The sequence below is a fragment of the Pleurodeles waltl genome, chromosome 5 (genome assembly GCF_031143425.1).
Source record: "Pleurodeles waltl isolate 20211129_DDA chromosome 5, aPleWal1.hap1.20221129, whole genome shotgun sequence".
Classification (NCBI taxonomy): domain Eukaryota; kingdom Metazoa; phylum Chordata; class Amphibia; order Caudata; family Salamandridae; genus Pleurodeles; species Pleurodeles waltl.
Genome location: NC_090444.1, coordinates 779,750,346 through 779,777,589, shown reverse-complemented (window position 1 = coordinate 779,777,589; position 27,244 = coordinate 779,750,346). Strand labels below are relative to the sequence as shown.

General features: G+C 43.7%; 1 protein-coding gene across 43 annotated transcripts in view; it reads left to right on the top strand.

The window, feature by feature from the left end:
- TRDN (triadin) overlaps positions 1–27,244 on the top strand; it is a 1,868,677-nt gene that overhangs the window by 865,623 nt on the left and 975,810 nt on the right. For 42 of the 43 annotated variants that reach the window (XM_069234794.1, XM_069234791.1, XM_069234779.1 and 39 more), the window contains one exon: positions 6,513–6,551. The exons of the other annotated variant lie outside the window; for it this stretch is intronic. In XM_069234794.1, coding sequence (XP_069090895.1) covers positions 6,513–6,551 — 39 coding nt within the window. The remainder of the gene's footprint in view (positions 1–6,512; positions 6,552–27,244) is intronic. 43 annotated transcript variants of the gene reach the window in all.

Here is a 27,244-nt window from a genome sequence, read left to right as displayed (position 1 = left end):
ATGAGATGCCCCCGTTTTTTTGCTTGTTCCATAGTAGATTCCTGTCAATAGCATCAAATGCCGCAGAGTAATCTACGAAACATGTGAAAAGAGAAGGGGATTTTTTAGCCACAACCTCATGAGCTAGAAAGGAAAGGGCTACGATGTTGTCCGTGGTTGCACAATTCGCCCTGAAGCCAGTTTGGTTTAGTGGCACTAAGTCTTTGGCCTCTGCCCAGTTTTGCAGTTCTTCCAGAAGGACCGAGGCAAATCCTTTTGCTTCAGTGTCCAGGAGTGCAATGAGGCGATAATTGGCAGGATCTTGCCTATCCCCCTTTTTGTAAATGGGGTGTAGTATGGAGCCTCTCCAGTTTGGTGGTACTTCCTGGAAATCAAGGCAGGAGCAGTACAGTGCAGAAAGGATTGGGTGACCAGAGGTTCTGATCGGGAGGATTCAGGACCCACAAACCCAATTACCAAACCAAAAATGCATTTGAGTGGTGTCACACCCCAAACATCGCAGCTGAAGCAACTCTTATAACCCTTCCACCTGGGCCTTGCTGTTCTCCATGGGAAATCATGACTAAGGCCACGTAAAACACAATGTCCTGGAGTCCTTGCCCTGGAATCATTTATTTTAAATCTATTTTCTTGGCATGCACTCTTCTTTGTATCTGCTACAAGAAGCCTTGATGGTAGAGTTATCAAATCAGTGAATGGGGGCAGGGCTCCATGTTTCCAGTCTTTGCCTTTTACTAATCTCTTTGCTAGTTCAACTTGTCAAACATTTCCCACTTAGGAAGCATTCATTCACAGCATTTCTCTTGATACCCCATTAAAGGTTGTCCATTTCTCCTCCCAGCTCGGGCCACATTAATTGTCATAGATAGAATACACAATAAGGAACAATTATAGAGAGTATGATCATTCTTCTCACAAGAACTTTGGAGAACTGTAATCTGAAGCTTGAAGAAATATTTGTATCCTTTGTTGCAATGCTATTTAAGGCTGCTACCTTTTTTGTCAGTTCTTTGGACGTGATGGCTTACTGTGTGAATGTAGCTAGATCATCTCATGTGAGAGCTACTCAATGTGGGGTGCTAACAACAACAACTTTATTTTAATTTAGGATAGTGCAGATTCCTGTCTCACTAGTTAACAGGCAGTTATATTATCTCAGGTATAAACATTCATTAAGAATCAGTCACACACCTCTAAATCAGGTGTGTTAAGTCACCAAACGTAGGGCATGATTTAAAAAAAGTGGTGCTGCCTCCACTGCAGCACCACCTTTCTTGCACCCCTTAGTGCCACATAATGCCACCATGTGTGTGTCGTATTTAATATGTGGGGAACAATGGCGGTAGTTAGGGAACTAGTGTCAAAATATTTGACGCTAGTTTGGTGCTTTGCAGGATTAGGATAAAAAATGTTGACGCTAATCCTGCAAGGCACATTGAGGCCCCTTATAAATAATGGTGTTCCTCCTTTTAATGCCTGCTCTGTGCCGGCGTTACAAATGCAGCAAAAAATGTAATGCCATTTTATTGCTCCCCCCAATAGGGTAAAGCCCCCTTGCATACATTATGCCTGGCACTGGCATATTTTGGTGCAAGGGGTTACTAAGTGGTGCAATGCATGTATTTTGCCACTTTGAAAACCTGGCGCAGTGATTTTGGCCTTGTTGGGCCACATTACCATAACAAAATGATGCTAATGAGGAAGAAGGAGGCACTGGGCCTCTTAAATCTGGGCCTTTATATTCTTATGCCCAGATTTAAATGAAAATGACAGAGCGCGAAGCTGCTCCACAATTGGTAGCACCGCGTTCCATCATTTTCAAAATGCAGGGATGCACCATATTTAATAGAATTTAGCGCACTCCTGTGTTGCCCCCTGCTCTAAATTTGTGTAAATGTGAGCAGCTTCAACCAAGCATATGCTGCAGCATCCCACTGAGCTGACTGAAATCGTTCCTTTGGTGAACAGTCAGGCAGGAGAATGTCTCTGAAGGTGAAATTAAAAATATTTCTTGAGATTACTGTCATTTCAAGGACAGAACTAGCGAGAAGGGCCACTGACTTGAAATTGTTTGCGAAAACTGGTTCAGAAGTGTTTTGTATTGGAATATCCAGTAATTGCTTTCTAGTTGTCAAATCACTCGTTCACCTTTTTAGAGCTCTGCCGGTGGCATATAACATTTTCAAAACCAATAAGCCTTGTTTGTTGTATTCATATTGGGTTGACCAGTTTTAAAATGCATAATTAATTACTCTGTTTTCTTCCATTCTCTTACGAGATTACTCCACTCCATTGTTTGAACTATTAACCATGCCTACGTTAGCTGACTGTTTGCCCCCAACCCTCCTGAAGTTCGGATCTAGTTATGCCACTGACCGTTATTCTTTGCACTGACATTCATTTTCACCTGCACACTTAGGCTCCTAAAACTCTATTATTACCTCTTCTGCAATTTGCAACCTGCTTACATTGTGTTGCAGTTTAAGCAATTTAAAACTCCTTCAAATACCAACTGAAGATAGCATCAGTGCTAAATTCTGCAGTGAAATATTCTCTTCTGACCAGAGGGATATTAATTCCCTACCAGCCTTCCAGTCCAGTGACAGGGTATTTATTATCTGTTAATGCAATGTCGATTATAATGCATGGCTTCTACAGAAATACTTGTTTGGGAAGCCAGAAATAACCATAACTTAAGTACCATTGCTGAGAGGAAGAGGCAGGTTTCTCTGCTAATCAGAATAATCCTATAAAATTGGAAACTCCCAAGGAAGCAGCAAATTTAGATCATGAACATTTTTTCCCCTGATGACAAGCTATATTTTATCATGTCAGATATATAAGTGACTCACACTCTTAATAATTCTTTTAGAACGGAAATATGAAATTGCTTTTACTCTTTCTTAGGAAGAAAGTTAATGAAATATACTCCAAATCGCATTTTATATGCAATTTCTCTAATATGAATGCGTTACAGGGGTGGGAAGCCGTTAACAATTGATAAATCAGTGCTCAGGAGATTCTTAATGATGCTCCAAATATAAGTCTCATAACTGCAAAAAGTGAACTGCGGCCTAATCCGGAAGTGGTCAAATGGCCATGTCATGAAAAGCTCTAGCAGAGAGGCATAAAATGGTTATGTATGCAGTGTCACCCTAGGGTTTTAGGGGGTCTAGGCAAGGCTTAATTTGAGGGACCCTATAGGGGATACATTTGAATTTTATAACCCATTCCCTGCTTATTCAAGTCTGCATATTGACACACAATATTAAAATATATGTTTCACTTTAACAGGATTACAAACAACCGTTGAAATTTGTGTGGCCCAGAACTCCAAAAATCCTTACGATGACACAAGGTAGAGAGACATACGTAGATGTAGACAGAGAGTGAGCGAATTTGAATAGACAGAGGGACCCTTAGAAGGCTGGGTGCCCTGGGCAATTGTGCTCTTTGCCCATACCTTAAATGTCTATGTATGTATAGACTTTTGCAACAGAATTGCGCTGTTTATAATTTATGATGTAACTCAGTACCACTGCGAGTGAGGACCAGGAGACTCAGTCGCCTGAGGGGCCAATCAAATCCTGATTATTGCTGTAACTTTTCATTGAAACAACACCAAAGGAGCCCATTTTCAATATTGCACCAGGGCCCATGACACACTGGGCACACTACTGTTGAGAACATGAGATGCATAAATAGGACTGCTCAATAATGGAAGCAGTGACTGTCACTTGATGTTTCACTGAATTGTCCAGGCATACCATTGGGAATGTCATGTGAAACTTGGTATTTCCCCAATGCAGAGTTTTATGCAGGGTACATCTCTTCATTGGGAAATTGGAGCCCACCGTTCAACTGCACTTTTTTTTGCTTTTTCCTTCATGAGAAAACACTCCCCTCACCCCCCCCCCCTCAAAATACCTTTTCCTTACACCTTCACAAACTTTGGAAGTGTTCTATTCCCCTTCCAGCCCTAGAAGGAGAGTTACTTCAGCCCTTTTCTAAGGTAGATGTCCTAGCATTTACAGGGTCAGAAAGGACAAGCAAAGAGTTTTCAAAAGTCAATAAACATATAGGTTCGTGTGTGTTCACAAACTGTCAGTGCATACCATAAAATGATCCTCCACCTCTTATGAAGGGGATATTACTACATAACTGTTTGCAATCATAGCATACAATTAAGAAGTTGTAAAACCATGTGCACCTGCCAGTTGTTTATGGATACCTGACAAGAGTATATGCAGTCACTGCTTGCGGGTGTTACTGGGGCAGGGTGGCTCACAGGTGGGAGTTTGGGGGGTGAGTAGGGTTTGGAAATAACAATAAAACATTATTTAAAAAAATAAACTAAACCTACCTGCGTGCCATGCTCCTCCGCCGCTCCTCTGTCTTATGCTGTCTTCTGCTGCAGGCACAGTCTCCTAGCCTGCCCTGCAGCCAATCCTGACGCTGCTCAAAGCAGCATCAGGATTGGCTGGCAGCGCCCAGCCAGGGCACTCCCAGGCAGAGTAGGGGCCTGTGCAGGCAGTTGCCGGGCTAGAGAGAGCCTACTGCGCATGTGTGTTTGGCCAGCCCGAGACGTCTTACTGCTTGTCACCCTCTTGGCCCCGCCCCTTTAAAAGAAAGTCATAATAATCAAAGTTCATTATGTTTCTTATTTAAAGGTTTTGCAGCTGCTGCTGCTGGCAGTTCGGCGACGCTCCTCCGCCCTGACGGAGGAGCCACCCCTGAGTAAATGGAGCCACATTCATCACTCTAAATGTCTTTGTAAATCAAACTCTATGCACATATGTGCAGTGTACTTGTCCATCCATTTTCTTGAGGGTCTACTCAAATCTGCTGACATCATCAACATCGCAGTTACCAGTTACCATCAGGAGAGTTTTGGGATGTTTTGCTCCCAGGGCAGGAAGGGAATGTGCGAGGCCCCTCTAATTTGCTTACAACGTGACACATTCTGGGCTGTTTGCATCTCAATAGATTCCCCTCCTCCTGGAGCTGCTTTGTACAGACCACTGTTGAACAGCAGCCCCTCCCTCTCAGCCAACTAAAAAGCACCTCTTTTACAGCTCATAGAGGGCTGAAGGTGTGGGAGCTGCTTACCTGGCCTAGCTGTGTCACACTGGTTTGGGGCCCCAAGTTGGTGAGCCAAGTGTGGGGCCGTGGGTAGCTTCCCACACTGCCCATGCCTTGTGCCGGCCCTAGTTACCATGGCTGTTTGGAAATGTGTTTCAGAGCTCCTACTTAGTCCAATTTTGTGTTTCATTACTAGCAGTTGCACATTTCTACCAATTTTAGGACCCAACAGCACTTACAGAGACTGAGTCGCTGAGTGTATGTGAGGGTTCCAGAAACCAGAGGAACATGATGAAATGTGAGAAAAGCATACACACTACAACTTTAGGCATTTAAAATGAATTCCACATAGTACCAGAGGTCCAGGTGTGCGTCACATGAAATTAAAACAGAGCCTGAATAAAAAACTTAAAACATTACTACTTGTTTAATACTTTTAAATCATTTGGTATCTAGTCGTTTCTACTAATAATAGGCATTCTATGAAGCTACTCTGTATGTTATGTACAGAATTCGTGACATGCCCTTTGATTTCAGTAGTTCAGATATAGATATTCTGAGAATAATGTGATGTATTCAGGGCCATTACAAATTATGCAGCAATAGAAGATCAAATTATGCAGCATGGATTGCCAAAATAAGTTTCAAGAAAAGGTAAATGACACACAATACCAAAGCACATTGTCTGGTACTACTATGTACCTTTTTCAGTTTATCAGACATCAATATTGTCTTGGCACAATTTACACCTTGTTAGTGCCAGCCAAATTAACCAATGCAGCAATCAGCAATTGAAAAGTGACCAGCTGACAACACTGTGGGCGGTGCTGCTTTTGGTAACTTTGTATCTTTTTGAACTAATAACCTGTTTTTGCAGAATTCTGAAAATTAAATAGTAGGTGGTGGACTGTGGAAAAGCAGTGCTTAATTTTAGCCAGTGGTTTCCTGTGCTCGGCACCTGCACTTCATTTTCAACTCCAGCACTTATGACAATCTGCCACATGACGGTACTGTGTGAAATTTAGAGATGACCAGAACAACAGTTGTTTATTAATTCAATATACATTAAAAACTACTAAAAACCTGCCGCTCAAGCCATTCTTATAGCTTTTGAACCTGAAATAGTGAGAATTGTCACACTCGTATGAGTGTGATGGTTAGGAGTGGTTATACAGCGCTGGCGGAGGCAATGGGCGGTGCGAGCTGCAGAGGCCTCCTGACGAAGGCCCTGGCACTTATGTTTTTTTTCTTCAAATTAAGCACTGGTGGCAAGTGCGGTGTTTCGGCAATTATACGAAAACCACTAATACTGCAGAATCGCAAAATTGTAGTGGTCCTGTCTGTATTTAAACTTTACATTCTTAGAACTGAATTCAGCTGACACTTTACACAACTGGGTTCCTTCATTCTGTTTAATTATTTCCCTTTAGAACCAAAGACTGTTGCGGTAAAGTCCAAAGAAGTGCAAAGTAAGTTAGCTCAATTTATATTGATTTGCTTTAACAATAATGAATGGTTTGAAAAATACTGTTTGAAACAAATAATTCAGACAATCGTTTACACTGCATTTATCTTGAAAGTGTAGTTCACGGTAATACGCATTCAGTTTTGTCACTTTTCACTTCAGTCACTACATGAAATAACAGTTCAGAATTCAAAAACAGTGTCAACAAGGGGTAATGGCAATGCTATGCTGTGTTAAAACGCACTTTTAGCCTGCTTGAAGTATAACATGAACTGTATAGACCTCTGCATGTACCTGGTCAATTTGTACAAGCTGGATATTTCAAGTGCGTTTGTGAAAAAAATGAGAGCAGGGGCTCAGCATTTTTCTCTGGAGCCTGACTTCTCTGCAAGCTACTAAATGACGTATATCAAGGCTTTCTAGTTTTATATCCACATCATGCGCTTTTTTCACCCCTACACCACACGCTTTTGTATCTCTCATCGATGCTTTCTCTCATTGTCCTTCTTTCCTATCCTTCTTTTTCTCCAGCTTTTTCTCCTAATTTCTCCCTTTTTTCCTTTCCCTAACTTGCTCTGGGACAAAGGCTGTTGATGAAAAATATGCTCCAGTTCCCAAAATGAGAGTAATAGTTAACTACCTACTATCGCCACAAGTTAAGCATAGCATTATTTCCAAATTTAAATACAGACAACCCTAAATAATTTGTGGGATTTGACAGTCTTCAGTTTAGTTAATTAACTCAATTAAGGGGCAGATTTACAAGTAAGTGGTGCTATTGTCCCGATGTGCCACTTTTTTGGGGCCTCCTACCACCACCTAACGACGCCATGGTCGTGCCGTATTTATAATAAGGCACACCACTGTGGTCGTTAGCACAATAGCGTCAACGTTTTTTACGATATTGTGGTGCTTTGCTGACTATTGTCAAAAATGTTGTTGCGAGTACAGCAAAACTTATGGAGGCGGTCTGGGTGCATCATTGTAATGCCTGCTCTGAGCAGGCATTAAAATTGACAGAAAAAATGTCGCAGTGAAATGTTGTAAATTTCACTGCACCATTTTATTGGGCCTCCCTTCGTCAGAACACCCACCCCTCTTGCATACAGTATGCCTGACGCAGGCATAATGTGGCACAAGGGTTTACAAAGTGGTGCAATGCATTGTGCCACTTTGTAAATACAGTGTGGGAGAAAAACCTCCTTAATTCTGCCATAGAGTAAAAAAAATTATGCTAGGGCGGTGCAAGTGGGCGCAAGGGGCTTGTAAATATGCCCCTAAGCATCTGCCATGTTTTTGATCTATTTATTGAATTTGGCTGAATATGTTACAATTAATCTGGAGAATCAGGAGTGAGCATATAGACACTGAGAATCAACTATATAAGGGGTGCCCAACATGGGTCTGGGGTGCCATCTCCATTGCGGATTTTCAAAATATCTAGAAATGACGCATTTCCATTCTGTTAATTTATCCAGAACTAAATTTCACAGTATCTGGCAACTCTGAACCTAAATGGTATACCCCTAGATTATCTGGGTTTATACGATGGCCTATAAATATATCTAATTTGAACTGAAGTAAGACCATTTACTATTGTTATTTTAGGAACATTTTAAGGTCCTGATTATGAGTAAACTGTCCACCGAATTTCCAAAGGGGAGGTTGCCGCCATACTAGCTACCTCCCTGCCATGTCCTTTAAGAGTTCTTGCTAGGTCAGCGAGCTGAAACTTGAGTTTCTGCCCGCTGGCATAGCGGAAAACAGCCTACAGCATTGTCTCCAGCTCGTAATCGAGCCAGAGGCAATGCTGTAGGCTGCAGGGTGCATCAGCACCCTCGCAATGTTCAATGACTGCAAAGTAGACAGTCAACATTGAAAGGGTACTGGCCAGGGGAGCCCTTGCACTGCCCAAGCCAAGTGCATGGACAATGCAGGGGCTGCCCCTTTGGCCCCGCACCCATTCTCCACCAGCCTTTTCATGGCAGGGCTACCACCTTGAAATGGCTGGTGGAGAACGAGGTCGTTATCCCCAGGGAAACTCTGCTTGCCGCACTACCCTGGCAGATTAGGACGGTCCCGACTGCCAGGGTTGAAATATGGCACTTGGACCACTGCATTGGCAGTGATCCGACCGCCATCCGCAAGTGTGGCGGTCACTCGACTCAAAATGAGGGCTGAAATCTTATTTATATTGGTGATGATTCATGAAACATTTTCAATTCATTATTCTGACATTAAGGACAAAAATTGAAAAAGTTTGGTATTTCATATGAAGTAACTTTGTATACTTCTGATAGAGGTTCAATGGTAAATAATTGTTGTTTTTCCACAAAGCAGAAAAACTCACTGAACTAATTAGTGTCACAGTGGACTATCTGCTTTCATCTTCTGATAGTATGCTGAGAAAGAGGATTGCTTTCAGAATATTAACTCCTTCGCTGCCAGGCCTTTTCCCCTCAGGTGCCAGGCCTTTTTTTGGCTATTTGGGGCAGTTCGCACTTAGGCCCTCAGAACTTTTTCCCACATAAGCTACCCACGCCAAATTTGCGTCCTTTTTTTCCAACATCCTGGGGATTCTAGAGGTACCCAGACTTTATGGATTACCCTGAAGGAGACCAAGAAATTAGCCAAAATACAGTGAAAATTTCATTTTTTCAGAAAAATGGGAAAAAGGGCTGCAGACGAAGGCTTGTGTTTTTTACCCTGAAAATGGCATCAACAAAAGGTTTGCGGTGCTAAAATCACCAGCTTCGCAGCTTTCAGGAACAGGCAGACTTCAATCAGAAAAAAACATTTTTCTACACAATTTTGGCATTTTACTGGGACATACCCCATTTTTACTATTTTTTGTGCTTTCAGCCTCCTTCCAGTTAGTGGCAGAAATGGGTGTAAAACTAATGCTGGATCCCAGAAAGCTAAACATTTCTGAAAAGTAGACAGAATTCTGAATTCAGCAAGGAGTACTTTGTGTAGATTCTATAAGGTTTTCCTACAGAAAATACCAACTGAAATAAAGAAATATTGAAATTGAGGTGAAAAAAATAGCCATTTTTCTCCACGTTTTACTCTGTAACTTTTTCCTGCAATGACAGATTTTTGGAAGCAATATACCATTACGTCTGCTGGACTCTTATGGTTGCGAGGATATATAGGGCTTGTAGGTTTATCAGGAACCCTATGTACCCGGAGCCAATAAATGAGCTGCACCTTGCAAAGGGTTTTCATTCTATACTGGGTATACAGCAATTCATTTGCTGAAATAAAGAGTGAAAAATAGGTATCAAGAAAACCTTTATATTTCCAAAATGGGCACAAGATAAGGTGTTGAGAAGCAGTGGTTATTTGCACATTTCTGAATTCCGGGGTGCCCATACTAGCATGTGAATTACAGGGCATTTCTCCAATAGACTTCTTTTTTACTCAATGTCTTACATTTGGAAGAAAAACATGTAGAGGAAGACAAGGGGTAATAACACTTACTCTGCTATTCAGTGTTCCCCAAAGTCTCTCCATAAAAAATGGTACCTCACTTGCTTGGGTAGGCCTAATGCTCGCAACAGGAAACACAACATGGACACATCACATTTTTACATTGAAATCTGATGTGTTTTTTGCAAAGTGCCTAGCTGTAGATTTTAGCCTCTAGCTCCGCCGGCACCTAGGGAAACCTACCAACCTGTGCATTTTTAAAACTAGACACCTATGGGAATTCAGTATGGGGTGACTTGTGGGGCTCTCACCAGGTTCTGTTACCCAGAATCCTTTGCAAACCTCAAAATGTGGCCAAAAAACACTTTTCCTCACATTTCGGTGACAGAAAGTTATAGAATCTGAGAGGAGCCACAAATTTCCTTCCACCCAGTGTTCCCCCAAATCTTCCGATGAAAATGGTACCTCACTTGTGTGGGTACCTACAGCCTGTGACAGGAAATGCCCCAAAACACAACATGGACACCACATTTTCCCCAAGGAAACAGAGCAGTTTTTTGGAAGGTGCCTAGCTGTGGATTTTGGCCTCTAGCTCAGTCGGCACCTAAGGAAACCTACCAAACCTGCACATTTATTAAAACTAGACACTTAGGGTATCCAAGATGAGGTGACCTGTAGGGGTCTGTCCAGGTTCTGTTACCCAGAATCCTTACCAAACCTCAAAAGTTGGCTAAAAAAACACTTTTTCCTCACATTTCGGTGATACAAAGTTCTGGAATCTGAGAGGAGCCACAAATTTCCTTTCACCCAACGTTTCCCCAAGTCTTCTGATAAAAATGATACCTCACTAGTGTGGGTAGGTCTTGTGCCCGCAATAGGAAATGCTCCAAAACACTATCTGGACACATCAAAATTATCAAATACAAAACTACCTGTTTTTGCAGGGGGGAGACCTGCGTTTTTGGTCCTTGACTCAGCAGCCATCTAGGGAAACCTACCAAACCCAGACATTTCTGAAAAGTAGACACCTGAGGGAGTCCAGGGAAGTGTGACTTGTGTGGATCCCCCAATGTTTTCTTACCCAAAATCCTCAGCACACCTCACATTTAGCTAAAAAAATCATATTTTTCTCACATTTCTGTGTGGGATCACCACACCGGGACAAATTTCCTACCATCCAACGTTCCCCTCAGGTCTCCGGTAAAAATAATACCTCACTTGTGTAGGTGGGCCAAGTGCCTGTGACAGGAAAGAGCTAAAAACATGTCAAAATTGAGGGTGAACTTAAGCGGGTCCAAAAGGACAGTTTGAAAACAAAAAAACATTTTTAGGTTGACAAGTGCAGCAGAATTTTTATCAATATAGATGAGACAATACTGGGTGGTAGGAATTTTGTGGATTCCTGCAGATTCCGGAAGGTTCCATCACAAAAATGTGGGGAAAATGTGTGATTTCCAGCAAAGTTGGAGGTTTGCAGCGCATTGTGGGTAGGAAAGTGGTGCGGGGTGCATGTGAAGCACACCACACTGGAATCACCCAGATGTTTAGTTTTCAGATCTGTCTAGGTCTTGTGGATTTTTCTACAGGGCAGTGTCCCAAAGTCCAAAAAGTGCAGTCCTCACCCTTTCAAGTTGGACGATATGAGAGTTATCCAAGCTCTCATGGCCCAAATGTAAAACCAAAACCCAAAATCATAAAATGTCCTCTTGCTTTAGTGTGTGGGGGGAGAGCTGAAAGACTGTTACCCCCTTCAGTTGCGGTGGGGGCATAACCAGGCTCCTACTGGTTGGTAGCCACCACCACACTATTTTATATATATATTTTTAATTCCCTGGCATCTAGTATGCTTTCTGTCCCCCAGGGAGTGGATTTGGGGTAATTGCCACATCTGCCCACCGGTGGGCAGAACAACTTTGGCCCATTTATTTGGGGTGGGGGTATGGCCATACCCCCACCCTCGTATTTTGGAAAAAAAATCTTTCCTGGTCTCTGGTGGGCTTTCTGCCTCTGTTGGGGGCAGATGTGCCTTCCATAAATAGGCCGATCTCCCCCCAGGAGTGACCCTTGCCCAAGGGGCTGCCCCCCAAAAACAAAACACACACATACACACACACCAATCACTGGTGTCTAAGTGGTTTCTGCCACCCTGGGACAGATCAGCCTAACAAAAATATACTGATCTGCCCCCAAGGGGGGCAGAAATGGCCTAAAAGTAAATTTTCCCCCAAGGAAGCGACCCTTGACTAAGGGGACACTCCCCACATACATAAAACAAAAAAACAATTTTTTTTTTATCCCTGGTGGCTAGTGGTTTCTGCCCCCCCCCCCCGGGTAGATCGGCCTAATTATTATAGGCTGTTCCGCCCCCAGGTTGGGCAGAAATGGCCTAAAAATAAATTGCCCTTCTGGGGAGCAGCCCTTGCCCAATGGGCCGCTCCCCTTATGACATACACAAAAACAAAACAAATTCCGTGGGGTCTAGTGGTTTCTGCCCCCCTTGAGGGCAGATTGGCCTAATAAAAATAGGCTGATGTGCCCCCAAGGGGGGAAGAAATGGCTTAAAAGTAGATTTGTCCACAAGAGAGTGACCCTTGCCTAAGGGGTCGCTCTCCACATACATAAAACAAAAAAAAACAAAAAAATGATCCCTGGTGTCTAGCCCCATGGGGGCAGATCGGCCTAATTATAATAGGCCGATCTGCCCCCAGGGAGGCAGAAATGGCCTAAAGATAAATTGCCCCCCTGGAAAGCGGCCCTTGCCCAAGGGGCCGCTCCCCTTATCACATACAAACAACACAAAACAAAATCCCTCGTGTCTAGTGGCATTTCTGCTGCCCGATCGCATCGCGATCGGGCAGCAGAAATGCTGAGAGAGACATGAAAGGAGATGAAAAGGCCTTTCCTCTCCTTTCATGCCTCTCTCGCCACCTTCATGTGATCCGTGCTGGAAGTGGGGGAGCCTCTGATGAAGTCAGCGCCCGATCGTGCGCTGATGTCATCAGAAGCCACAGGGGGGTCAGGGGGCAGCGGTGGAAGGTGAAGCGATTCCCCTTCCATCCCTACCCAAGGGAAGTGGGTGCCAGACCACTAGAGGGAGCACTAGCACTTTCCCTCTGGGCCCCTAGCTGGACGTAACGGTTACATCCTGGGCACCCGAGCGGTGCTGCCCAGGACATAACCGTTATATCCAGGGCACCAGAGGGGTTAAAACCGCTACTGTTTAGCTATCTAAAAAAAGAGTTAAACTGCATGCATAATTTGATCCCAAATCACAGAGAGTGCACAAATATTTTTGTGTAAGGAGTAGTCACCTACGGGTGGTGAACATATACATAAAATGTACATTTTTCCATGCTAGGATGTTTCCATTATTTCAAGTTTTCTAAGATTTATCATGTCACAGAGATAGAATGTGAAAACGTGGATTATTAGTTGTGGTGGATGGTAGTCCTGTCACGTCCAGTAAAGGTTTTAATAATATACACCTGAGCTCACCCATGGGCACTATGGCACAGAGCAGACAGGCTTAACTTCAGAAAATGTATGAAGAATCTAGAAGTACATAAAGAGTTAAAAAGTTGCAAATACAATAAACATCCCTCTCCACGTTATAACAATGGAGACTAATTTAATAAACACAACTGCAACAAAATAACAAAATCCAATGAGGGGAACCAAAGATATGAATTTTTCATGTTTAAATTAAAAATAGCACTAAAAATTGTTATGCACCAACCACGGTCATCTGGTTGCACTTGACAGGTGTCTAGGTGGACTTTAAGGCTGATTGTGACAGAGCTTGGTTCAACCCATTTCAAAATTTTACCTTCAGATTTAAGGCCTGATTTAGATTTTGGCGGCTGGGTTACTTAGTCACAACAGTGACAGATAGCCTGTCCTTTGAAATCTAAATCCCATAGGATATAATGGGATTTATATTTTGGTGGACGGGTCATCCATCACCGTTGAGACTGGGTAACCTGTCCGCCAAACTGGAATTCCAATACATCTGTGGGACAAAGCAGCAAACTCTGACCGAGAAGGGCTCCAAGAGGCCAGATGGCCACCTGACAAAGTCCTGGTAAAGACGTTGACTTTTGGTGGTGCCTTTAGAGTGGGAGAAATTCAAAGTTAGCATCCAGGGAAGGTCTCTTGATAGCTGGCTACTTTTGACATCTTCGCCCGGTGAAGGTTTCTACTTTCGAAATTAGTCATTTTGTGGAGCCAGTGGGGCATGGACTTCAGAAGGCCAGCTCTCTTACTTTGATGGCTTGCTGAATCAGATTTGCTGCTGCAGAAAATCTCTAAGCTGAAGCAACCTGAATCCTTGACCCAGCTGCAAGGCACCTTTGTCAGAGGAACAGAACACCTCAAAGCAACCCAATGCCTTTGTCTTAGCTCTGGGAGCAAGAATATCTCTCATCAAGGAGAATATTCGGCTGCCAGGTGAGAGTCGAAACTCATGTAAATAGAATTTTAGTCAGGGAAAAGGTAACTTTTTAAAAGTACCTTTTCTAAAATATGAATTACAAATTTGACTTGTAATAAATATTAATATTGTAATACATAAAAGTCCAATATTTAATCTTGTATCCTGGGTAGAAAAATTGTCACAAGGGCAAGGGTCCAGATCATCAACCTTGTGCCAACCTTGGGATTCTGCAAGGAAGCAGTGCAGTAAGTTCAATCTGAATCTTTTAAGAAAACAAAATGAGGGCAATGGATTGTGAAACAATTAAATGGGGCAAGTTGTTAAAAGACACTAGGCCTGTACCATGGGTTTAAGAAGCTCCCTTGCTTCTTTCTCCACACAGACTATGGACAGATATTGTTTTTTCACCCAAGGCATATCTCTCTAAACAATCTCACTGGAATCCACAAATAGGTCAGGACGCCTAACTTTATCCACTAAAGTCTTCATATAGCAGAGCCAGGGAATATCATTGGCCCTCTCCAAAGTTAAACAGCCTTTAGTGACAATCCGATTTAACTCCACTTCAGGATTGATTCACATCTTGATACAACTCAACAAGGGAGGGCCACCAAGCCTGAGATATTCCCCACTCCCAATTCCACATGGACAATAAAAGAGGGTAATGTTTGAGGGAAAGAAGATTTCTCAAAAATGTATTCTCCCTAGTTTGAAAGTCACCTAAGTCCTTCTATCCCCATATGTCAGACCTATAAAAAGCAATAAAGATTCATTTTGCCATTTAAACGTTCAGCACAGTCTCAACTGGTTTGGCCACCAGACTTTTAGCAAATTCCAGGACTGCTGTAACCGCTTTTGACAAGGCATTCCTATTTGATCTTCTTTGTCGTGCTCAAGTACCCTTGTCATCAAACAGAACACCCAGATACGAAAAGGTGGTAACCCTATTTATTTCATAGCCCTCCTGGTCATAGGTTTTCTGCTTTCTGGCTCACTGTCATTATGTGTGACTTAGCAAAATTAGAGTTCAAGTCCATTGAGGTCATGAAATTGATAAAAGAGTTGAGTAATCAACTCAGGTTGTTGATGTATAATGTAAATAAAAGTGGGGCCAGTAGACACTCCTGTCTAATGCCCCTGTAAACCTTTATATTTGAGGAGAGAGACTCAACATGATTATATCTCATGGCGACAGAGAGATCCCTGGGAAGTTTATGCAAAAAATTAACAATGTTGTGATCCAGACCAATTTTTATCAGCAGCAGCTCCAATTTGGATCTACCAACCTGGTGAAATACTACATTAAGGTCCATAAAGGCCACATGCAGTGAACATTTCTTGGCTATGGTATATTGGGCCATTATCAATTGCAAGTTAAGGCACTGGTCTATGGTGCCTTTCCCTGCCCTGAATCCATATTGTAAGTTTGAAATAACAGTGTGCTGCTCTAATCATTCTGACATCTTGGTAAGCATGACTCTACCTAAGACCTTGACTAGTGAGTCAAAAAGAGATATTGGCCTGTAACATTGTGGGTCTGATTGAGCCACTTTCTTAAAAACTGGGATTATGATGGACCTAGACAATGATGAAGTTAATGCAATCTTACATGTCGCATTAAAAACAGGGACGCTGTCGGGCCCAGCTTCTTTATTTGACATAGATAAAATATCCTCAAAAACTGCATATTCTGTAAAAACCAGGTCGTATTTGCCACCAGCACAAGCTGGAGTTATGGAAGTGTCCTTTTTTACTGAGTTGTCATAGATACTCTGAAAATGTATTACCCACATGTCTGCTGGAACAATGCAATGAATAGCACTATTTGAGGCCCCCGAGAAGAAGGGATGATTAATGATCTCCTAGAACCTGGCACTAATGTTCAAAACATTAGTCTGCATCAAGTCATTCCAAGCTTATCTGTGGTAGTCTGACCAACGCCTGGAAGATTCACCAGTGCTTCCCAATCAGTTCTGAGGTATTCACACTTTTCCTGAGTTTGACCTTGCTACGCAGCTATGGCTCAACACAGTGTTTGCTTGGCACAGTTGTACAATTTCAAATACAAATGCTTGGATACTTCAGTAGCAATGAGAATCTCTCACAACAACAAAATGCTGCTTTAATACCGTCATTTCAAATGATGGTCCATGGGGTGTGTAAGCAATCAACTTCTGAAAATGACTCCAAAAGGGACATTGCTCCAAATGTTTGTGATGACAGTAGAGTATTTGTGAATTATACAAAGATCAATTACCTTTTAAAATGTCAAACAATGTATTTTCCTGTACTTAGAAATATGGATATCATTATTCCAAAAAAGGAGCATAGTTGTTTCTGGGCACATTCACCTTCTAAAGGTTTGTACTTTAGCAATGAAAAGACACTCTAAAGTTTATACATCTCAACTGTAGGTGGCTCTGCAACACCAATATGTGTTATTTTAGATTTCTTTGGAAGACAATAGCCGTTCCAATATGATTGTTTATCACTCTTGTGTACACTTGTCTCTTGAGTACTGTATGTTGACCAAAAGATCGTTAATATTGTGTCCTAAATATTGTTCGCAAAATGTCATCCCATTACATGTAGATTTCCCATTGTTTCCTCCAATGAGGCCATACATTTGCAAATTACATTTTTGTTAAATGATATGTAGCCTATAATATTCTGTTTCTATACCTTCTTGAGAATGTTGGGGGTTCTGCACCCTACAGATCTATTTTCGCAAAAAGAGGTTTAACAACATGTTTTAGAAGGCAGATGTTTACTCCTATTTGATGAAGCCACTTGCCACTTGCCACATACATGTGAGCGTGCGTTGTTCCCCTGCAGCGCAGCTCCACCTGCTAGCTGTGTGACCCCTGCACCCCTGTTTTAGAGTTTGAGGCCCTCCTCCACCCGTAGGCTCCTGCCTGCGCCTCATTCCTGATGGTCCAGTGGTGAGTATTGTATTTCTCTGTCTCTGTTTTCCTTTCTTTCTGTTATTTTTCCTGTATTTTTCTTTTACTGTATTTCTCTTTCTGTGCTATTTCTCTTGTATCTGTATTTCTTTTCTGTTGCCCTTTGCGCTGTTCTCTGTGTCCACTCACTTCCCATTGCCCTTCCTGCCCTCACCTGTGTGACCCGCACCATCCCAGAGCTGCTTCCAGCTTCCCAGCTGACCAGCACCGCCCTACCACTACTTAATCACAGCAGCGTGCAGTGGTCACGCGGCTGGTGCACCGAAGGTGGGTCAAAGGAAAGTCTGTCTGCCCCCATCCGTGCCTGGGCCATGCCCAGCACAAGGGACCCAGGTCCCCCTGCCACCCACCGCTATGACACCAGTTTCCTCCACACCCTCAATGCCAGACAAAACACGCCTGCTACCCTGCATTACTGAGTGGCACCCAAGGACCTTTTGCTGCGCAACTGTGCCCTCTCCTGCTGCCGCACACCAGCCTCACCAACCACACAGCCTACAAGAACCAGACACAACCACCTCAGCTGCATCCTGCTCAACACATGCTCCCTTAAGAAACACTCCATGGAGACATGGGACCTGGTTGACTCGACCGCCCGACGTCACATTTCTCATGCAGACCTGGCTAAACTCTGCACTCGGCTTCGTCACCACCATCTTCGATACCTACAAGATCATCCACAAGGACCACGTCAACTGACCGGGCGAAGGCATCGCCATAGTACAGAAGAACACACTCCTCCTGACTACCAGCACTAATGACCACACACCTGACATGGAGCATCTCCACTTCCAGAACCAGACCAACCCAAACACCACCCTATGTGGAGTCCTTGTCTACAGACCCCCCAGATCCTGCTCCCCCCTTCAGTGAATCCATAGCCAACATCATCACACATCATACACTCTCATCTACTTACTACATCCTCATTGGTGACCTCAATTTCCACTTGGACAACCTCAGTGACCCCTACACCTCATCCCTACTGGAGAATCTCACACAACATGAAAGAACTCTTCACCATGATCAAAGAATTCACCAAACCCAGCACTGACATCACAGACATCTCCCCTTCTCAAGCCCTCTGCCACAACCTCGCCACCGTCTTCCACCGCAAGATCTCTGACATCTACAACAGCTTAGCAAAACACAAACGCTGTGGGATAGCGTAACTGGATGGACGGAATGCAGAATCAATCAAACATTCACCCCCAGTCACAGATCTGGGTTTAATCCATCCATTATTTGGCTCACCATGCCACCCCAGTTTGAACCCAGCCATATGCAAATCAGTCTTGACCCTGTTCCTCATGGGAACAGTCCAGCCCGAACTGCCAGGCCAGGTTCTCCCTGGACCGGAAACAAGCATCCTGGGACCGGTTTCGGGGTTTCACCCCTCTTCAGCCAGGCTAGCTTGAATCCAGTGGCACAGTGAGCCCGGGACCCACGTCTGGGCATACCCGGCGCACTTAGGGCGTCAAAAGCAAAGCAAAACACAAACGCTGTGGGATAGCGTAACTGGATGGACGGAATGCGGAATCAATCAAACATTCACCCCCAGTCACAGATCTGGGTTTAATCCATCCATTATTTTGCTCACCATGCCACCCCAGTTTGAACCCAGCCATATGCAAATCAGTCTTGACCCTGTTCCTCATGGGAACAGTCCAGCCCGAACTGCCAGGCCAGGTTCTCCCGGGACCGGAAACAAGCATCCTGGGACCGGTTTCGGGGTTTCACCCCTCTTCAGCCAGGCTAGCTTGAATCCAGTGGCACAGTGAGCCCGGGACCCACGTCTGGGCATACCCGGCGCACTTAGGGCGGCAAAAGCAAAGCAAAACACAAACGCTGTGGGATAGCGTAACTGGATGGACGGAATGCGGAATCAATCAAACATTCACCCCCAGTCACAGATCTGGGTTTAATCCATCCATTATTTTGCTCACCATGCCACCCCAGTTTGAACCCAGCCATATGCAAATCAGTCTTGACCCTGTTCCTCATGGGAACAGTCCAGCCCGAACTGCCAGGCCAGGTTCTCCCTGGACCGGAAACAAGCATCCTGGGACCGGTTTCGGGGTTTCACCCCTCTTCAGCCAGGCTAGCTTGAATCCAGTGGCACAGTGAGCCCGGGACCCACGTCTGGGCATACCCGGCGCACTTAGGGCGGCAAAAGCAAAGCAAAACACAAACGCTGTGGGATAGCGTAACTGGATGGACGGAATGCGGAATCAATCAAACATTCACCCCCAGTCACAGATCTGGGTTTAATCCATCCATTATTTTGCTCACCATGCCACCCCAGTTTGAACCCAGCCATATGCAAATCAGTCTTGACCCTGTTCCTCATGGGAACAGTCCAGCCCGAACTGCCAGGCCAGGTTCTCCCTGGACCGGAAACAAGCATCCTGGGACCGGTTTCGGGGTTTCACCCCTCTTCAGCCAGGCTAGCTTGAATCCAGTGGCACAGTGAGCCCGGGACCCACGTCTGGGCATACCCGGCGCACTTAGGGCGTCAAAAGCAAAGCAAAACACAAACGCTGTGGGATAGCGTAACTGGATGGACGGAATGCGGAATCAATCAAACATTCACCCCCAGTCACAGATCTGGGTTTAATCCATCCATTATTTTGCTCACCATGCCACCCCAGTTTGAACCCAGCCATATGCAAATCAGTCTTGACCCTGTTCCTCATGGGAACAGTCCAGCCCGAACTGCCAGGCCAGGTTCTCCCTGGACCGGAAACAAGCATCCTGGGACCGGTTTCGGGGTTTCACCCCTCTTCAGCCAGGCTAGCTTGAATCCAGTGGCACAGTGAGCCCGGGACCCACGTCTGGGCATACCCGGCGCACTTAGGGCGGCAAAAGCAAAGCAAAACACAAACGCTGTGGGATAGCGTAACTGGATGGACGGAATGCGGAATCAATCAACACAGGACCCACCAGCCCCTCCCACAACCACTGCACCCAAAGATTCCAAATCCCAGCCAACCCTGACCAACTGAACCACAGAGACCACCTACGACACCCTACGGATCATACAGACTGTCAACTCCGGATCCCCCTTGGATCCCTGCCCCCACCACATCTTCATGTGAGCCAGCGACACCATCACCCCTGAGCTCTGTTGCACCATCAACTGCTCCATTGAGATAGACACCTTCCCTGAAGACTGGGAACACACAGAGATCAACCCACTGCTGAAGAAACCTTCTGCAGACCCATCTTTCTGCTCCCCTTCCTAGCCAAAGTAATTGAGAAAGCCATCAATGCCCAACTCACCGAATTCATTGAGACCAACCATATACTGGACCCCTCCCAATCCAGCTTTAGAAGCAAGTACAGCACTGAGACTGCTCTCCTCGCCGCAACAGACAACATCTGCAATCTCCTCGACCGAGGCAAAACTGCAGTACTTATCCTCCTGGACCTCTCGGGCCGCCTTCAACACCATCTCCCACCATACCATTATGTAAGACACTATGGCGCTAGCATCCATGGCAAAGTCCTGGAATGGATCCTCTCCCTCCTCACCGGCCAAACCCAGAGAGTCAGGCTCCCACCGTTCACATCTGAGCCTACAGAGATTAGCTGCGACATCCCCTAGGGCTCCTCTCTGAGCCCCACTCTCTTCAACATCTACGTGGTTCCGCTGGCAGACATCGTCAGAAACCAAACGCTTAACATAGTCTCCTACGCTGACGACACTCAGCTGATCCTCTCACACACCGACAATCCTACAGCTGCAAAGAACAATTTCCACAATGGGATGAAGGCAGTCACTGCCTGGATGAAAGACAGCTGCCTCAAGCTCGACTCCAACAAGACAAAAATCCTCATTTTGGGCACCACTCTCTCTGCCTGGGACGATTCCAGGTGGCCCTCAGTGCTCGGAGCCCCCATTCACACCAACCAACCACACATGTCACCTCAGCATCATCCTCGACTTCTGGCTCTCTATGAACCACCAAGTTAACGCCATCTTGTCCTCCTGCTTCCACACGCTCCGCCTGCTCCGAAAGATCTTCAAGTGGATTGCCATCGAATCTAGAAGAACAGTCACCCAGGTGCTTGTCAGCAGCAAGCTCAACTACGGCAATGCACTCTACGCCCGCACCTCCCAGAAGCTCCAAAAGAAGCTGCTAAGAATCCAGGAACCACCGCTAGACTTAGCATGCACATCGCTCGCCAGAGCCACATCTCCGGGCACCTGAGAGACCTTAACTGGCTTCTGATCAACAAAAAAATCACTCTCAAGCTCCTCATGCATGCCTACAAGGCCCTCCACAACACCGGACCTGCTTACCTCAACCACCACCTTACCTTTCACATGCCCACCAGACAACTCTGTTCTGCTCACCTTGGCCCTGGACACCATCCCACAACTGGAGGAAGATCCTTTTCCTACCTCACCTCTAAGACCTGGAACTCTCTTCCTCTTCATCTCAGGCAATCTCTCTCTCTGTCTTAGTTCAGGAAGGACATCAAGACATGGCTCTTCGACTGAACCGGCCACCCACTGCTCCAACACAGCTGCAGTAGCGCCTTTAGACCTGAACAGGTGATTAGCCGCGCTCTATAAGAATGCTGATTGATTGATTGGTTTGATGGATGTCTGTAAAATTAGTTAAAGTAGACATTCAAAAAGTGGGTTATCCTAGTATTAATCTTTTAACAGCATATCTAGCAAAAGTCTGTTCTTACTCTATGATGCAATATAAGGTAGAAGTTGAAAGAATCAAATTCTGAAGAGTTATACGTCAACAAATGCATAATCGATGTAAAGCCTTGAAAACTGTAATAATATCCTTGAGTTATGTGCATATTGAAATATTCAGATAAAAAGGCAGCTAGGACAAGGGTATATTTCTTATAATGAAGTCTGAATGAAGAATTGTAACCAGCATAAGAAAACTTACTACACAACACAATATTGCTTATAATCTACGACTGCTATGAATAACAACAGCAATAATAATAATAATAACACTTACTGTTTAAATTGTAACCCTTTTACAGATGTTCTAGTAGTACAATATGTAGTTAAATTTCAAAGATTTTACAATCTTAAAAATATTAACAATATTAAAAATATTAAGAAATCAGTTTTTCAACGACCTCTGATCAGATATCTAAAGCCTAATCTACAATCTTCAATTCATGGTGTACTTCCAGCTATTTTTTATTTCAAACTATTGCTCTACTTCCACCATACATAGTTTGCTGCCGCCATCATTAAATACACTTATTTTTTTTGTTTTACAGCTTCAATGGCATAGTAAGATAGGTGAAAATAATTGTTTATAATTAATAGGAAGTCAGAACAAATATGGCAATATACACACATGGTCCTTTGACACTATTTGTTATATAGGTAAAACATTGTTTCTGACATGGCAGCGTTGCCCATCCACCTGAAACTGCTGTAACTGAATAATATGTAAAAGCTTGAATCTTGTCATCAGTATACTCTATGCATTCTCTCAAAGGGAACACTGACAAAAACATCATCCATTTGAGACATCACTACATTTAAACAGAATAGACTGCCTAATTTCTGTTTAGTTTAAAGCATATTTCGACACTTTTGCAATGTAGGTAGTTTTTAAAGGTTTAGGTCCATATTTATACTATTACAATTGTATTTTGTAAGTTTGCCCTGTTTTGCGTCAAATAATTATGCAAATGCGACGCTAAAAAAGTATAAATATGGGCCTTTTTTTCTGAGAAATTAACAATTCTAGATTTAAATTTAGGCATCTTTCTATACTCTTTAACAAGTAGCTCTTAAAAACATAACTTGGACATATGTTATTTTTTAACAAAAGAAATACATTTAAAACACTAAGGGACATATTTCCCTAGCGCCTCCTTCCGCCACATTAGCGTCATTGTTTCTGACACTAAAGTGGCCCAACAAGGCCAAAATCCCTGCGCCATATTTACAAAGTGGTGCAATGCCTGCATTATGCATGCAAAGGGGGAATTCCTTTAGGTGGGGCTGAAAAATGGCACAAGGACATCTAAGAGTTTTCTTGCATCATATTTTTTATCACTTTTGATGCCTGCTCAAAGCACACCATTGTTTACAATGGGCCCCTATGTACTCTTCAGGAGTTACGCCAAAATTTGGGCAGAGAACATCAATAGCGTCATAAACAAATAATGCCATTGCCCCCTACCCTCCGCCACTGGTAGCGGTAGGGGGTCGGTAATGGACGCAAGAAAAGTGCGTCCAATATTATTTAATATTCTTAAATATGCCTCTAAGTTCAACAAAATCCAGCTGCAGTCTAATCGCCTCCATAAATGACTTTATCAGAAGATCGTAATCCTTTCTCCCTAAAGAGGCTCAATTAAAGGTGATTTTGGCAAAAAGCTTTATTGTGACTAGATTAAGGTCCTCATTACGAGTCTGGAGGTCCAAGGACCATCAGACTTGCGGTGGCGGTCAGATCACCGCACTCCAGGTGGCTGACCGTCACAGTAAGATCCTGGGAGTCGGACCGCCACAGGACCGCCGTACCCACCAGCAACATGTTTACCGACGGGCTGACTATGTTCAGAGTTGTGGTCAGCCACGGCAGTGCTGAGTTTAGTGCCGCCACGCTGATCACGAGTCCAATTTCCGCCAGCCTCTTCATGGCAGGGACCCTGCCATGAAAAGGCTGGCAGAAACACAGTGATTGTGGCCACAGGAGGACCCCTGCACTGCCGATGGCATGGGTAACCCAGGGGCCCCACTGCCCAGCACCCTTGGTATGAGCACTGTCTGCTTTGCAGACAGTGCACTTTCCGAGGGTGCTGGTGTGCTATAATATTGGCCTTGCCTCCCTTAGGGGAACCAAGATCAATAGCCTGTCACTGTTCCCACGGGCTGACCAGCGGGAACATCGTAATACGATGTTCCTGCCTGTCAGCCCAGTGGGAACATCATTATATGACAGGGGTAAGGCAGCCGGGTTGACGCCACCTCATCCCTATAGCCTGACCACCAAACTCATAATGAGCCCAAGTCCAAATATCAGTTTAGTAAACACCTTTGTAGAATACATTTTTTAACAGATAAGCCAACATACCTCTTAAGGTTAGTTGAAAGAATTCAAACTATCCACTAGTGAATGAGCGCATCCTACTTAATATTCAATTTGATTAGCTTCTTTATAGTGACCTTACAATGAAGACTCAAAGATATGCATTGCATTTATTGTGCAAAAGTGTGATGTATTAAGGATGTGTTAAAAAAAAAAAACTTTACTTGTTACACATTTTACAATCATTGTTTTAGTCCCATGATTTTTGACTAAAATATTGAAACAAAAATATCATGCGTCAGAAATATTGTGTTCAGAATACAGTGATGTCAAAAATAAAGTAGGACTTAATATTGAAGGTAGGAATATAATTCTTTTAGATAAGTATTGTACTTGACATCGTTGGTGTGGTGTTCCCCTAACTTTTTGCCTTCCATCCTCCTGTTTCTGTCAACTGCATTTTATCTGGCCTTCGGTTTCTGCACACTTTACCACTCCTAGCCAGTGCTGAAGTGCTTGTGCTCTCACCCTAAAACATGGTAACATTGGCTTCCACCACATTGGAACATTTAATTTACTTATAAGCCCCTAGTAAAGTGATACTACATGTACCCATGCCCGGTAAATTAAATGCATCTTGTAGGCCTGCAGCACTCATTGTGCCTTTTTGGCATGCCTCAAGCCTACCAGTGTGTGCCGTTTTAACTGCCATGTTCACCTGGCAAAATAAACATTTTTAGAGGAGTAAGCCTTCCTTTTTAATACATATGAGTCACCCTAGGGCATGCCCTGCACAGCCCAGAGGTCAGGCCATGGTGCAGTGTATTAAACAGTTTGACATATGCTTTTAAGTTTTACATGATCTGGCAGTGAAAAACTGTGAACTTCATTTTTCACTATTGCAGGGCCTACCTCTCCAATTGAATAACATTAGGTTACTTTTTTGCATTTAGTAAGTGACAATGTTGAATTAAAAGAAGGTGGCAATTCTAATTTTGTGTAAGAAGAACCTTAATTTAAACTCTCTTTACTGGTAAAGTCAGATTTTTTCAGTAAGTCACGAAATTTTTTATTTCGCCCACCAGGGCCATAAAAGCATATAACAATGCTGAAATATAAATATGAATAAAAAATATAAAACAGTACATTTATATTATAGAGCCTAACAGCCTCAATACTCATCATAAAACATCCTTCAGTAAATATAAACTGTTTGTACAAATGCATCACATAAGTGAAGATAAAATCTTTGTTCTAAGAATCCACATGGCTCCAAGAAACGTAGCAACAGCAGTGACCAGAACCAGGTGGGTATCTGATTTAAGAATTCAAAGAGCAACAGAGTTCCTACGAACAACCAGCCACCTACAAGCAGGGCCGAGCCATTTCCACGAAGGGTTGCATAAGTAGGGCAAGCAAATAAAACTCTGATGGCCAGTGGCTGGTAAATGATCTGAGTGGTAAGGTTCCTACACAAAACTGGAAATACAACTTCCTATCTTTAGGGACTGAAATTGCATCCCAGAATACCTCATATCTGCACACATTATTCAAATCGATAAAGTCATGTGACAGTTTAGAACGGATTACCACACACAACTCCTCAGAATCTAGCACCCTCCAATAATGCTTTTTTAAGCCATACTTCGAGGTGAAGGGAGCAGTAGCTGGGAATGCCCAAGCTTGCGGAAACCAAAACATATACAATGACTCTTTAATGTATCTAAGCCAAGTAATGCTAAGGGAGCAATCAGCTTCTATTATGGACTACAAGGCTACAATGTGAGAGGCAAGCTCTGGAGTAGACCAAACCGTCTCCCAAACAAACGAGGATGTAAACGAGCCTTGCAACCTATATCCTTAATGCCCAAGTCCTTAAAAAGAGGAATAAGCAGAGTGCTCAGTGGAAGAGAGACAAGCTTCCTTTAAAACGTGTCATCAATAAGACATACTTCTTGGACTTAAACATGGCCCCACAATTATGCACCATAGAGTGCAGATCTCACAGCCTTAGCCTCACAGATCTGGAGTGCTGGGCGAAACGGCTTAGTATAGGTAACACTAAAATCCTTAATTAAAACCCCTGTAATTTGTTTCTTCTTCAGAGCCACCTAGGTAATATGTGACTTCCAGGACATGTTCTCTGATATCGTTAGGGTGAGGTACCTAAAAGATTTTACCTTCTCAGTGGGATACCTCCAAGTGGATCTATGAGGATTGAGTGACATCAATTTGGTTTTAGAAGTATTGATTTCCAGTCCCCGAGACAAACAGAAATCCTCAAAACATGTTAGGAGTTTTCCTAAGGCACTCGAGGTCTTAGATATCAAAAGAGTGTCATCCACAAATAACAAGACGGGAACTTTATGTGTGCCTATGGATGCTGTATCTGCCTTTACCTTAAATAAGGAGACAATGTCATTAATATATAATGAAAACACAGTTGGGGAAAGGACACGCCTGTGGTGCACTCCCGAGGACACTGGGATTTTGTCAGAAGGCTGCACCGGAACGCACCACCAGATGCATGCATGTTTACCCCCATGAAGCCGTTCAAGTAAGGAAGGGATATTGGAGGGCATTGCAATTTCAGACTTCCCACAACTTATTGTAAGGCAGGAAATCAAATGCAGATTTCAGATCTACAAAGGCAACATACAAGTTCCCCTTGCCAATGAAAATCGTCTTCCAATATAAAAGCAAAAACCTGAGAGCTTGGTCAATAGTATACATTTTCCTGCAAAAACCAGCATGCAATGAGCAAAGTATAACATGCTTAAACATACAATCCTGGATCTTCCCCAAAAGGCAGTGGCACAAGGCTTTCTGTACAGAG